Source organism: Scyliorhinus canicula, chromosome 9 (assembly GCF_902713615.1).
Source record: "Scyliorhinus canicula chromosome 9, sScyCan1.1, whole genome shotgun sequence".
Classification (NCBI taxonomy): domain Eukaryota; kingdom Metazoa; phylum Chordata; class Chondrichthyes; order Carcharhiniformes; family Scyliorhinidae; genus Scyliorhinus; species Scyliorhinus canicula.
This window is the reverse complement of record NC_052154.1, coordinates 121,313,863-121,326,342: the sequence shown is the minus strand read 5'-3', so window position 1 is coordinate 121,326,342 and position 12,480 is coordinate 121,313,863. Positions and strand designations below refer to the sequence as shown.

General features: G+C 43.9%; 1 protein-coding gene across 1 annotated transcript in view; it reads left to right on the top strand.

Annotated features, from left to right (window-relative positions):
- ighmbp2 (immunoglobulin mu DNA binding protein 2) overlaps positions 1-12,480 on the top strand; it is a 92,343-nt gene that overhangs the window by 48,564 nt on the left and 31,299 nt on the right. Inside the window, exon 10 of the mRNA XM_038807475.1 lies at positions 7,541-7,723. Coding sequence (XP_038663403.1) covers positions 7,541-7,723 — 183 coding nt within the window. The remainder of the gene's footprint in view (positions 1-7,540; positions 7,724-12,480) is intronic.

Genomic DNA, 12,480 nt, shown 5'->3' with positions numbered 1-12,480 from the left:
TTAGCTTTATCAGATGTATCTAATCCAGTTGGGTCTAATCTAATACATTAGATTTGCCACTTTGGAGCCAACACTTTGCAAACCAGTTCTACTAACACTGCTCTATAACCAATATAAAGGTAGTCCTACTGCTGCATAATTTTCTCCAATTAAGTGTTGGGAAGACTGAAAACATTGTCTTAAATCCCTGCCACAAACTCTGTTCTTTGGTTTCAGACTCCTTCCCTTTTCTTGGCTACTGTCTACGGCTGAACCAAATTGTTCACAATCTTGGCATCATATTTGACTCTGGGATAAGCTCCTGACCATATACCTACTCCATTGCTAAGACTGCCTATTTGCAACTCTAACAGAAGCAGTCTGCCTTATCCTCAGCTCACCTACCGCTGAAATCCTGTTCCGTGACTTTATTACCTCAAGACTGAAGGCCAGCCTTCCATTTCCCACCCTCTTTAACTTGAACTCATCCAAAACCCTGTTGCTCATGCCCTAACTCACACCAATCCTATTCATCAATTATCCCCACTGACCTTCTTTGGGTCCTGGTCCAGCATGCCTTGATTTTAAAATTCTCATCCTTGTATTCAATTTCTCCCATGGCCTTGCTCTTTCCTATCTCTGGCTTCCTCGCCCGACAACCCTCCCAGATCAACCATCTTACTTTATGCCTGGTATGACTCATTATCAGTAGAGAGCTTTTCTCCCGGATTCCCTTTGATTTCAATTTTACACGGTCTTCTTGATGCCACACTCTCACAAATGCGTCCTTGAAATCAAGGGCATTCACTCTCACCTCATCTCTTTATCTCACTGTCCTTTTAAGACTCTCCTTGAAATCTACTTTGTTGACCTCTTGCCAGTTCCTTGGTATTGAGGAAGACATGCTTCCAGCCTGGTTTGATGGGTTCTGTGATGGCTGGTTCATCCAATTTGAAATTTGTGAACTCCCACATCTGAAGGGTTGGTAGATAGGTTGTTTGGACGGTTGTGTGCTTCCTCTGAACTTTGTCTTTGCACATTCTGTTTTTGGACAGGTTATTGGAAGGTTGCCCTGACTTCTCTCCGTGCTTATTTGGAACGAGTTTCTTACCTTTAACAGTACACAAAATCTGTATAAAATCAACAGTGATTCAGTAATCTGCAAAACTGAAGAATTACAAGAGTTAATTAGAGAGCTTAATTCTAAACTTACAAAATCAATAATGGTTGATTAGTATGACTTCACTTCCCTAAACACCACAAGTTAAACTGCACTAATTCAATCCATGAGACTGAATGTTTTAATACTTATTTTCTTTAGCGCAACGGACTTAATTGTGAGAGACGTGGATTGTTGAGGGAGGTAGATAGGCTGTGCCCGTAGTGATTGTTCAAACTTGACATCTTGCGTCACTGCCTTAAGGCCATATGTTGGTTTTCTTTTGTCAAATTTGAGCATGATGCTAAGACTGAGTCATGGGATGCCTTTGTGACCCAGGATTCAGTATAGAATTGTATTGAGTTGGCATACTTAATACATTTAACATTGGTTTCTCTACCTTGAGTCTGAGGTTGTGTGGGCATTTGATGCACCACAAAAATAACTCTACTGCTGTTTGTGTTTATTAACTCTATTGTGTTTCCTCCTGAAAGTGTGAGTACTAGACTGTCTTCACAGTCTTTGTAACTCACAAATCATTTAAAACATACAAAACTTGACCTGATGCTATGTTATTAATTTCTTGTCTCGATTGTCTCCCCTCAATTACTGAATCCTATCCCAATCACGTGCCCTGGAGAATGTTTGCAATCCTATGAAATACCTTCATAATATCTTAAAAAGCATCGATTTGATTCCAGGCAGTAACATTTTGATTGTTGGTTCTTTGACTTAACTGACATCTTGGGCAGGATTCTCTGACCCTCCGCGCTGGAGTTGCGCCCGGCGCGGGGGCGGAGAATAGCCGTTCACGCCGGAAGTTCGTGGTCTAGCCAAGGCCCCGCGCGCGGGTGACGCAGCGCTGGTTGGGGGCCGTTGAAAGCGCCCCCCATGACGATTCTCCGTGCTCGTCTGGCCGAGGGCCCTCCGAGTCCCGCCGGCATGGTTCACGTATGGTCCCACCCTGCTGGACCTCAGCATTCTGGCTGCATGGGCCGTTCTGGTGGGGGGGGGGGGATCTGACTCCGGGGGTGGGGGGCCTCCATGGTGGCCAGGCCCACGATCGGGGCTACCGATCGGTGGGCGCGCTCATACCGGGGGTGGCCTATGTTCATCCGCGCCGGGCCCCTGTAGCTCTGCCAGGTTGCGCGGGGGCCGGTGTGAAGACGGCTGCCGCGCACACTTGCGGACCTGCGGATGGCCGCCGTGTGCATTGGCAGTCGCACGGGCGTAACTGCAGGGCCCCGCCGGCAGCCAGAGCTGCGGGATGCACGCCAGGGCGCTGCTAACCCCCTTGAAAACAGAGAATCACCCTGGACCTTTGAGGAAAAAGTCCGGAGTGATTCTCGCCCCTTGATTTTTAAGGTAATTTGCTAAATTACATTGCTTCTTCAGACCCCAGAAATTCATATGGTGTTGTTGTCTTTTAGATTTTCATTAATGTTAGTTCATCTCTTCCTCAAAAGAAGTTCTGTCCTTATATCCAAGGGAACCACCTAAACTCTATGTATTTTTAAAAATGGTCTTAAACCCCCTTAAATTCAATTATTTTCTATCTTCGTTGTTCTCGTTACCCATCAAGTGGATTCCACTTTTAATTTGTCCCGCCTTGTTCTTGACTCTCCATTTGTATCGCCGTAGCCCTTGACAGACAGGGTCACAATGGCATCTAATGGCACTTCTCCTGAACTTATTTACTTTCTAAACTCCCATCTATACAACACCTACATATTCCTTTCTTCAATGTTCATATATCCCACTTGATTGTTTAGTTTGTCCTTAACTGCGACTGTAATCCACTCATTTAAGTAATATAGACACCCCCCCCCCCCAATGAGACCTTCTGGAGTCTGAGATCATTTTCAATCTTTCCATGTTCAGAATCTGCACTGTTCTATATGGATTTCCTACGTCTAGCTGCAACTGCTGATTTCTTGTTTGAGGCAATAGGCTACAGGTCGCTTATAATTTCCATATTGTTGGGTCAGTACGGCAATGTAGATTCCCATTATTATGGCTAGATTTGTGGAAGGGGACAAGTCAAATGTGGCAACACTAATGCCGACGCTGTTGCTAGGACTTGTTTAAGACTGGTGAATGCGACCTCGCATTCAACTAACCTGTCTTCCGTAACTTCCCGCGAGATGTCTGCCCCCCCCCCCCCCCCCCCCCCCATCGCGCATTCTGGAAGCAAATCGTGTTCCACTTGCAGTTACTTATAAAGCGAAACACAAAATATCTATTCTGATTGGGCCAAAGTGGGTTAATTAATCTTGGTATGTCTGACAATTCAAACCTAAAATGTTGTCATTCCCAATTCCTGTGCAACATAAATACATCTTCAGCTGTTAACAGGCAAGGGTTAATTCTCTGCGAGTTTGGTTTTAACTGGACGTCATTACATCACAAGCCCTCTTTGTTTCGACCTAACCAAAACACGATTAGGGACCTATTTTATTTAATATTCTGTAGTTTACACCCTTTTTCTCTGGATCTCAGAATTCTTTCTTTCTTTCTCGTTGTTCAGTTGTGCCAGGAATAACTTTCTGAATCTGTCAAGAAGTTCTAACTCGAGATCAATCCATCACAGGATCAATCCTGTTGAATCATAATTCTCATTCGTTCAATTCTCAGTAGAGTTTGAATGATCTTTGGTCAACTGTATACTTGCCTTTATTCCAACTACTATATCTTGTGTAGTATCACCGACAAGCATTTTAAAATCACAGTCTCTGATCATTGACTCAGAAAGAGCACTTTGCAATTTCAGCACTTTTGATTGACAATTCGTAATTTCCAATTTTGCAAGTACTTCAGTTGCTTTCATATTGTTCATTATTGACTTTGATACATGAGAAATATCACTTGGATCTCTTTTTTGCTCATCTGTATTAGTATTTCACAATGAGTTTTTAATCGGGAACAACTTTCGAATTGTGCCATTCCATACCATCCATCTTCAATTCCTCCATTTTGCTTTGAAGTTCAATAAACTCATTTTCTTTTTGCGGCGAAGTTCTAATAATCCATTGTTTTGTTTTTGAATTCTGCATTTAACCAATTATTCTGATTTACCAGAACCTCCTTTTCTTGTTCAAGGCATTTTCCACTTCATAAGTGTTTGAAGTTCACCAATATTTAACTGAAGATCAACTTTTGCCAATTCCTCAGTCAAACGTCCCACTTACCCGAACTGATTCAAATTTGTTCTCATCAATTCTCTTTTATCACTCACAAGCTCCTCTTTAATTCGTGAAAGTTGATTTTCTGTGTTAATCAGATTTTCCTTCAATTGCTTGTTATCTGCACAAAGTGTCTCGGGCGCGATTCTCCGCTGCCCACGACGGGTCGGAGAATAGCGGGAGGGCGTCCCTGACATTTTTCACGCCCTCCCGCTATTCTCCCCCCCACGGCCGCCCCACGACACGAATCGCTGCTCGCCGTTTTTTACGGCGAACAGCGATTCTCCCCAGGCCGATGGGCCGAGTTCCCAGGCCTTTACGGCCGTTTTTACGGCATCAAACACACCTGCTTGCTGCTGTCGTAAAAATGGCCGCAACATGCCCGTTCTGGGCATCCAGGGCCCCGATTGGCACGGCCGTGGAACGGCCGTGCCAAGGAGGGCATTGGCCCGCGGTCGGTGCCCACCAATCGCGGGCAGTGCGTCCGTAACGGACGCGCTCTTTCTCCCTCCGCCGCCCCGCAGGATCAGTCCGCGGGGCGGCCAAGGGAGATGCCGTGCTTCACGGGGTCCCGCTGCTAGCCCCACCCGGGGGGGAGATTTGGGTCCAGTTTTACGGCAACCTTTATGATTCGCCGCATTTGTGGAGAATCGCGCCCCTCATTTTTCTCCACATTGGTTTTCAAAGGTTTGTTGAAATCACCATGATCAAAAATACTGGTATACTAAAGACAGTCTCACTAGGAATTTGGTCAGGGGTCTGCTGATCAGCTGCAGTAACCTTGGCAGCAGATCAGTGGAAAAAGATCGCCATGATCAATTGTCATCACATTACTGTCTCCACAAACCAAATCATAAACTCGGATGAAATCTATTCCTCCAATAGATAATTTAGCAATAATTCCCACCATAGCAACTCCAATTTACAAAGTTACTTCTTACATTAACTTCACACAAACAAACAGGATCATTCCTTCCATCAGTAATTCTTATTAATACAGTTTCTTTCATCAAACCTCCTGGAATACAAATTGCACCATCAGCTATCATCAATGATTGATCTGCTCCACTATCACTCAAAACGTTTATTTTGTTTACTTATTTTGTTAGACGAGTAAGGGAAAAGTTCTCCATTTGAAACAAAACATTCAGAAACTTCAATACCTGAATTACTTCACCAGTACTCAAATAATGCTCTGAACTACCTTGAGACTTATCTCCCTTTCTCATTGATTCTGAAGGAATACATTTCACCTGCACCATTGCGACAGTTTTAAGAGCCATTTCGTTTTCAGATGCTTTCTTTCCCACAGCTGCAACTGGTCTTCATTTAACTTCCAACATTCTGCCCGAATATGTCCCCCTTTGTTAGAATGGAAACGCTTAAACTTCCGAATGCCACTTCCACCCTTAGCAATTTCCTTTGTGAAGGTGAAATTTCCTGAGGTGAAATGTCCTGACTATTCCCAACTGTTCCATTTCTTTCTTGACTATTTCCTTTCTTTTCTTCTTTCCATTTCCTGTCCTTTCCATGTTTAAAAGGATGATGGAGGGCAGCACGGTGGCGCAGTAGTAGCACTGCAGTCTCACGGCGCCAAGGTCCCAGGTCCGATCCCGGCTCTGGGTCACTGTCCGTGTGGAGTTTGAACATTCTCCCCGTGTTTGCGTGGGTTTTGCCCCCACAATCCAAAGATGTGCAGGGTAGGTGAATTGAATATGCTAAATTGCCCTTTAATTGGAAAAAATGAATATACATGGGTTTAAAGATTAACATGGATTACAAAGTACATTTTACAAGCTTCCGGATAAAGAATGACTGGCTGGATTGACAAAAGAGATAACCGAGCCATGAGTAAAATCTTTTATTATGCAGCAGGTGGTTAGAATCTGGAATACACTGTGTGAAGGGTGGTGGAGGGAGCATTAATTGTGGCTTTCAAAAGGGAATTGGATAATTATATTGAGAAAAAAAATTTGCAGGACTACCAGGGAAAGGCATGGGAGTTGTAGAGAGCTGAAATGGACAGGATGGGCCGAATGGTCGACTTTTGTGCTGTAACCGTTCTGTGATTCGATGGATGAGGTACTGTTGGTGCCTTTGGAACCATAGCACAGCATGAGTCACTGTCTTCTGGAAAGGGATCGGAACAGATAATTCAAAGTAGAAAATTATGTTGCTGTGTGATAGAGCATAGGTTTTCATTCATATAGTGAGCTCCTCATCCCCGTTGTCGACAAGTGCTGAGTGAATGTTAGACACCTCGTCAGACGGACGCATGGAATTTGAGAGGTTGAATCATCATGGATGCAAAAGCCACTACCTCCACCTTGTCGAAGTACTTGGGTCAGCTGATACATGGGAACAGTATCACTTTGAAGTTCCCTTCCCCTCATCTCAACTTGGAAAGACATTGCTAGGTCAAAACGTTTGAAATCCCTACCTAAAAATATCGAGGGTGTACCTCCATCATAAGCACTGCGGTGCCTTCTCAAGAGCAACTAGGGATGAGCAACAAATGCCTGACTTGCCAACACCACCGATACCTTAAGACTGAATTAAAAATGACGACTGCAACCTTGCACTTTCTGGTTTATGAGCAACGTTAGGAAGCTCTGGGAGTAGCCATTTGTCCTTCCTTAACTAAATAGGTTGACGCTGAGGGTGCAGTATCTTCTGGGGAAGTAAGTGCCTGTGCACACCTAATATCACATGGAGGACCTCACTAGAGGCTGTGTTGGTTGGGTTGGGCAGAACTCTTTCAGGCAGTCACAGTTTAAGTTTAGTTGTAAAACTGAAAACTTTTGTACAGAAATTGGGGGAAGAAAAATCGAGGTTTGCTGTTGCACGGCTAACTTGGTGATGATGTTAAAGTTCACATTATCAGCCTGTCACAGCAGCAGCTGCAAAGTACAGGAACGTTTTGGATGATGAGTTAAAGGGAAGTATTCCATCGCATAAACACCGTTTAATAAAGCTCCATTAAAGTTGTGTGACTGAATGTGTTCAGTTTAAAATGCTTAATTATTTCACAATGTCTTCTGCAATCTAATGGAGTCTGGTAAGTTTTCTTAGGTGTGATTAGTTTTGCAGATTATCAGCAAATTTGAAAATTTAGCATGATCCTAAAAGTTATTGAGTTGTGCTCTGTTCTTAATTGAATATATCTGTCTGTCATCTTTGGGTGTTCACAGCTTAACTGTCCTTTGCACACTCCCAACAGAGCTGCAGCTAATGGCCTATCACTCAGTTTGATGGAACGGCTAATCCAGAGATTTGGTGAACAGGTGGTGAGAATGCTGACTGTACAGTATCGAATGCACGATGCTATAATGCAATGGGCCTCCAAACAGATGTATTATGGACGACTCACAGCTCACAAGATGGTGGCAGAACACTTGCTAAAGTAAGTATGATAATGAAACGAAAGCAGAAAATCCTGGCAACACTCAGGCAATATCCCTGGAGAGAGAAATGGTTAATATTTCAGGGCAATAACTTTACCTCCGAACCGGAAGATGAAGAATATACAGTTTATAACAGTTCCAGTGTGCCTGGTTGGCATCCTGTCTTCCACCCTCCATCAATGTGAATTCATCCTAAACCCTGCTGCCTGTATCGTAACTTGCACCAAGTCCTGTTCACCCATTATCATTGTGCTAACTGACCTGCATTAGCTGCTGGTTAACAATGTTGCATGTTTTTTAATTCATATCCTTTTTAAATCTCTTCAAGGCATCACCTTTTCCTATTTCTGTAACTTCCTCCCAACTTACTTGCCTCATACAACTCTACACTCCTCCCATTCTGGCCTGTTAGGTCAAATGCTAGATTGATAAAGCTCCTGTGGAAAAACCTTTGAACATTTTAAGAGTATAAGAACACAATAAATAAAAACAGTACGAGGCCATTTGGCTCTTGAACCTGTTCCACCATTCAATAAGATCATGGCTGCCCCCCATGAGAAGAAGCATTTAGCATCTGTCGTGGAAATTATAATAAAGATAAATTCTTTGAGGTTTGAGTGAAGGAAATGTATTTGCACAAATATTTGCGGAGAGTGGAGTGGCCTGGATTGGTGGGGGTGGTGGGGGGGGGGGGGGGGGGGGGGGGGGGGGGGGACCTTGGTATCTACTCACTCATCCTGCCCGGTGTAGGTCGTTCACCTTTTTCTGGCACTGTTGTCCTCCTAGTCACACTCCTCAAGCTGACAGCTGCCACCACCAAATCCCAGGCAGTATTGGCTGCCTTGTGGATGACTCCCAGACCCTCAGGGTAACAGGATATCTCTCCTGGCTTCCATGGCGTCTAGCAGCCTCCCCAGGTCAGCATCTCCGAATCTTGGAGCTGGTCTCCTGGGCACCATTATTGCAAGCTTTCTGGGGATGGCTTTCTGGGGATGGCTGAGCAAGTGCAGCATATGTGTTGCTGAACCTTAGCGGGGTGCTGGTGAGTGCGATCCGGCGAATCAGCTGGCGAGCCTTCATTTGCGGCGAGATACCGTGAGGCCTCGTTAAGTGGACCGATGAATGTTGAATTGCGTTGCCGGCCTCGCTGGGTCGAGTGCCGGGAAGCTCGCGGCAATTCGCGCTCGCTACCACGCTTTGAGATTTTTCTGGAAAATAACGCTCTATATCTTGGATCGGGTTTGGCAATCGGGCGGAGAATGGACTCCGACGCCGAAATTGGCTGTCAATGAGGGTTGAAATGTGCCTTTCCAGCAAACTGGGATGGTGGGGCACCGTTCAAATATATTCTGACTTCATCTTATTAGATTTCTTGAAACGTGCCTTTGAAAGGAACAGGGCACTAACATAAAAAGAGAGATTACAGGAGGTTGGTCTTGAGCCAAAAGTCTATTCATTGTCCCGACATTGCGTTCTGAAATGGCAGGCGACAGAGCGTAAGCAGTGGAAGAGTCTGAACGCAAAAGCCAATATGTAAAGATTTGGTAATTATTTTCCTTCCCAGAGTCTCCTAATTTATGAATTCTGATGAAATAGAGACAGTTTACTCTTGAACAAAATTATTTAAATAAATTGGAGTGCACCATCAGAAACAGAACATATCACTTCACAGATGGTCCCACTCTTTGAGAGTGTATACAACAGGCTTACTTAGTGAAGCAGATGGATTGCAAATCCCTTTTGAAGTATTCTGGCTCTGGCAGGAAGTGTATTCGTCCTGATTGCTGATGCTTTAAAACCTCAAATTTGCTTTCAAAAGATTGTGTATTTTATTAACGTTGCGAATATCTTGTGTCATGTGGTGAATGTGGTTACCTGATGGCCACAAGTTTGACGAGCTTCAAAATTCTATTGGACTGTATTGATATTGATTTACTTCATGTGACCTCTCCTCACCCTTTCTGTCAAAATGTATAACTTCACACACTGATGATCCTAAATATTAGGTCTGCAGTGTCAAATTGTCCAGCACTGGAGGATGACCATTGGCGATCTCAAAGCAATAAAATTGGGGATCAGCATTGAAATGAACAGCACTGGACAGCGTTGCAAACATGACGGTTGTTATTTGCTCAGCAAGCCAAATCGCAGAAGAAAACTTGTCTTACTGATCATAACCCTTTTTTGTATTCTGAAACAAGAGAGCGAACTGCTGATCCGAGGAGAATAGAATTACAGTTACACTTCTGGGATTTGAACAATGAAAAGATTTATCCCTCAGAAACAAAAACTCAAGCACATAAGATCAAAGTTACACAGTTAAAACAGTCTTTCACAACCTCCCCAAAAGAACCCGCTTGGTCACAACACACAAGTATACACTCTCTTAGAAACTCTCCCTTGTAGATTTGTAACTCTAAAAATCGAGCAACATTACCCAAGGCAAAACTGCTGGTACCGCCATGAAGGTATACCACATGATTACTCAACTCAATTCCACTCTGCTGTGGAAATCCAAGAAAATTCAGAAACAAGAATGCTTTCTGAAACCAAAGACTTTTCTGATTTCTTGATGGGCGTTTCAGATTTTACACCTCTCAGCACAGAATTGGTCCCAAAGAGCTAAGACGAGCAAGGAGGGGACATGAGAAGTCTTTGGCAGGTAGGATCAAGGAAAACCCAAAAGCTTTCTATAGGTATGTCAGGAATAAAAGAATGACTAGGGTAAGAGTAGGGCCAGTCAAGGACAGTGGTGGGAAGTTGTGTGTGGAGGCTGAGGAGATAAGCGAGATACTAAATGAATACTTTTCGTCAGTATTCACTCAGGAAAAAGATAATGTTGTGGAGGAGAATGCTGAGACCCAGGCTATTAGAATAGATGGCATTGAGGTGCGTAGGGAAGAAGTGTTGGCAATTCTGGACAAGGTGAAAATAGATAAGTCCCCGGGGCCTGATGGGATTTATCTTAGGATTCTCTGGGAAGCCAGGGAAGAGATTGCTGAGCCTTTGGCTTTGATTTTTATGTCATCATTGGCTGCAGGAATAGTGCCAGAGGATTGGAGGGTAGCAAATGTGGTCCCTTTGTTCAAGAAGGGGAGTAGAGATAACCCCGGTAACTATAGGCCGGTGAGCCTCACGTCTGTTGTGGGTAAAGTCTTGGAGAGGATTATAAAAGATACGATTTATAATCATCTAGATAGGAATAATATGATTAGGGATAGTCAGCATGGTTTTGTGAAGAGTAGGTCATGCCTCACAAACCTTATCGAGTTCTTTGAGAAGGTGACTGAACAGGTAGACGAGGGTAGAGCAGTTGATGTGGTGTATATGGATTTCAGTAAAGCGTTTGATAAGGTTCCCCACGGTTGGCTATTGCAGAAAATACGGAGGCTGGGAATCGAGGGTGATTTAGAGATGTGGATCAGAAATTGGCTAGTTGAAAGAAGACAGAGGGTGGTGGTTGATGGCAAATGTTCAGAATGGAGTTCAGTTACGAGTGGCGTACCACAAGGATCTGTTCTGGGGTCGTTGCTGTTTGTAATTTTTATAAATGACCTAGAGGAGGGCACAGAAGGTTGGGTGAGTAAATTTGCAGACGACACTAAAGTCGGTGGAGTTGTAGACAGTGTGGAAGGATGTTGCAGGTTACAGAGGGACATAGATAAGCTGCAGAGCTGGGCTGAGAGGTGGCAAATGGAGTTTAATGTAGAGAAGTGTGAGGTGATTCACTTTGGAAAGAAAAACAGGAATGCGGAATATTTGGCTAATGGTAAAATTCTTGGCAGTGTGGATGAGCAGAGGGATCTTGGTGTCCATGTACATAGATCCCTGAAAGTTGCCACCCAGGTTGATAGGGTTGTGAAGAAGGCCTATGGTGTGTTGGCCTTTATTGGTAGAGGGATTGAGTTCCGGAGCCATGAGGTCATGTTGCAGCTGTACAAAACTCTGGTACGGCCGCATTTGGAGTATTGCGTACAGTTCTGGTCACCTCATTATAGGAAGGACGTGGAAGCTTTGGAACGGGTGCAGAGGAGATTTACCAGGATGTTGCCTGGTATGGAGGGAAAATCTTATGAGGAAAGGCTGATGGACTTGAGGTTGTTCTCGTTAGAGAGAAGAAGGTTAAGAGGTGACTTAATAGAGGCATACAAAATGATCAGAGGGTTAGATAGGGTGGACAGTGAGAGCCTTCTCCCGCGGATGGAGGTGGCTAGCACGAGGGGACATAGCCTTAAATTGAGGGGTAATAGATATAGGACAGACGTCAGAGGTAGGTTTTTTACGCAAAGAGTGGTGAGGCCGTGGAATGCCCTACCTGCAACAGTAGTGAACTCGCCAACATTGAGGGCATTTAAAAGTTTATTGGATAAACATATGGATGATAATGGCATAGTGTAGGTTAGATGGCCTATAGTTTTTGACTTCCCATGTCGGTTCAACATCGTGGGCCGATGGGCCTGTACTGCGCTGTAGCGTTCTATGTTCTATTTGTTCTCCACACCAACAACGCTCAACACATCTTTCCTTAAATATCCTTTTCCCTTGCATTTCCATTCTCCTCAGCATTTTTTTGAACTCAACTTTTCCTAAATATAAAAAGCTTTATTTTTTCCTATTGCCTCCCCTTTTGGGTTAAATAATATTTAATAATCTCCCCTTGCAACATTTGTAATAAGTTGTAAAGGTTCCTTACTCCCCTTTGAAATGTAGCAACTGAAAAGCTAAGTTTCTATATACCTCCTAATGTATCTTTCTA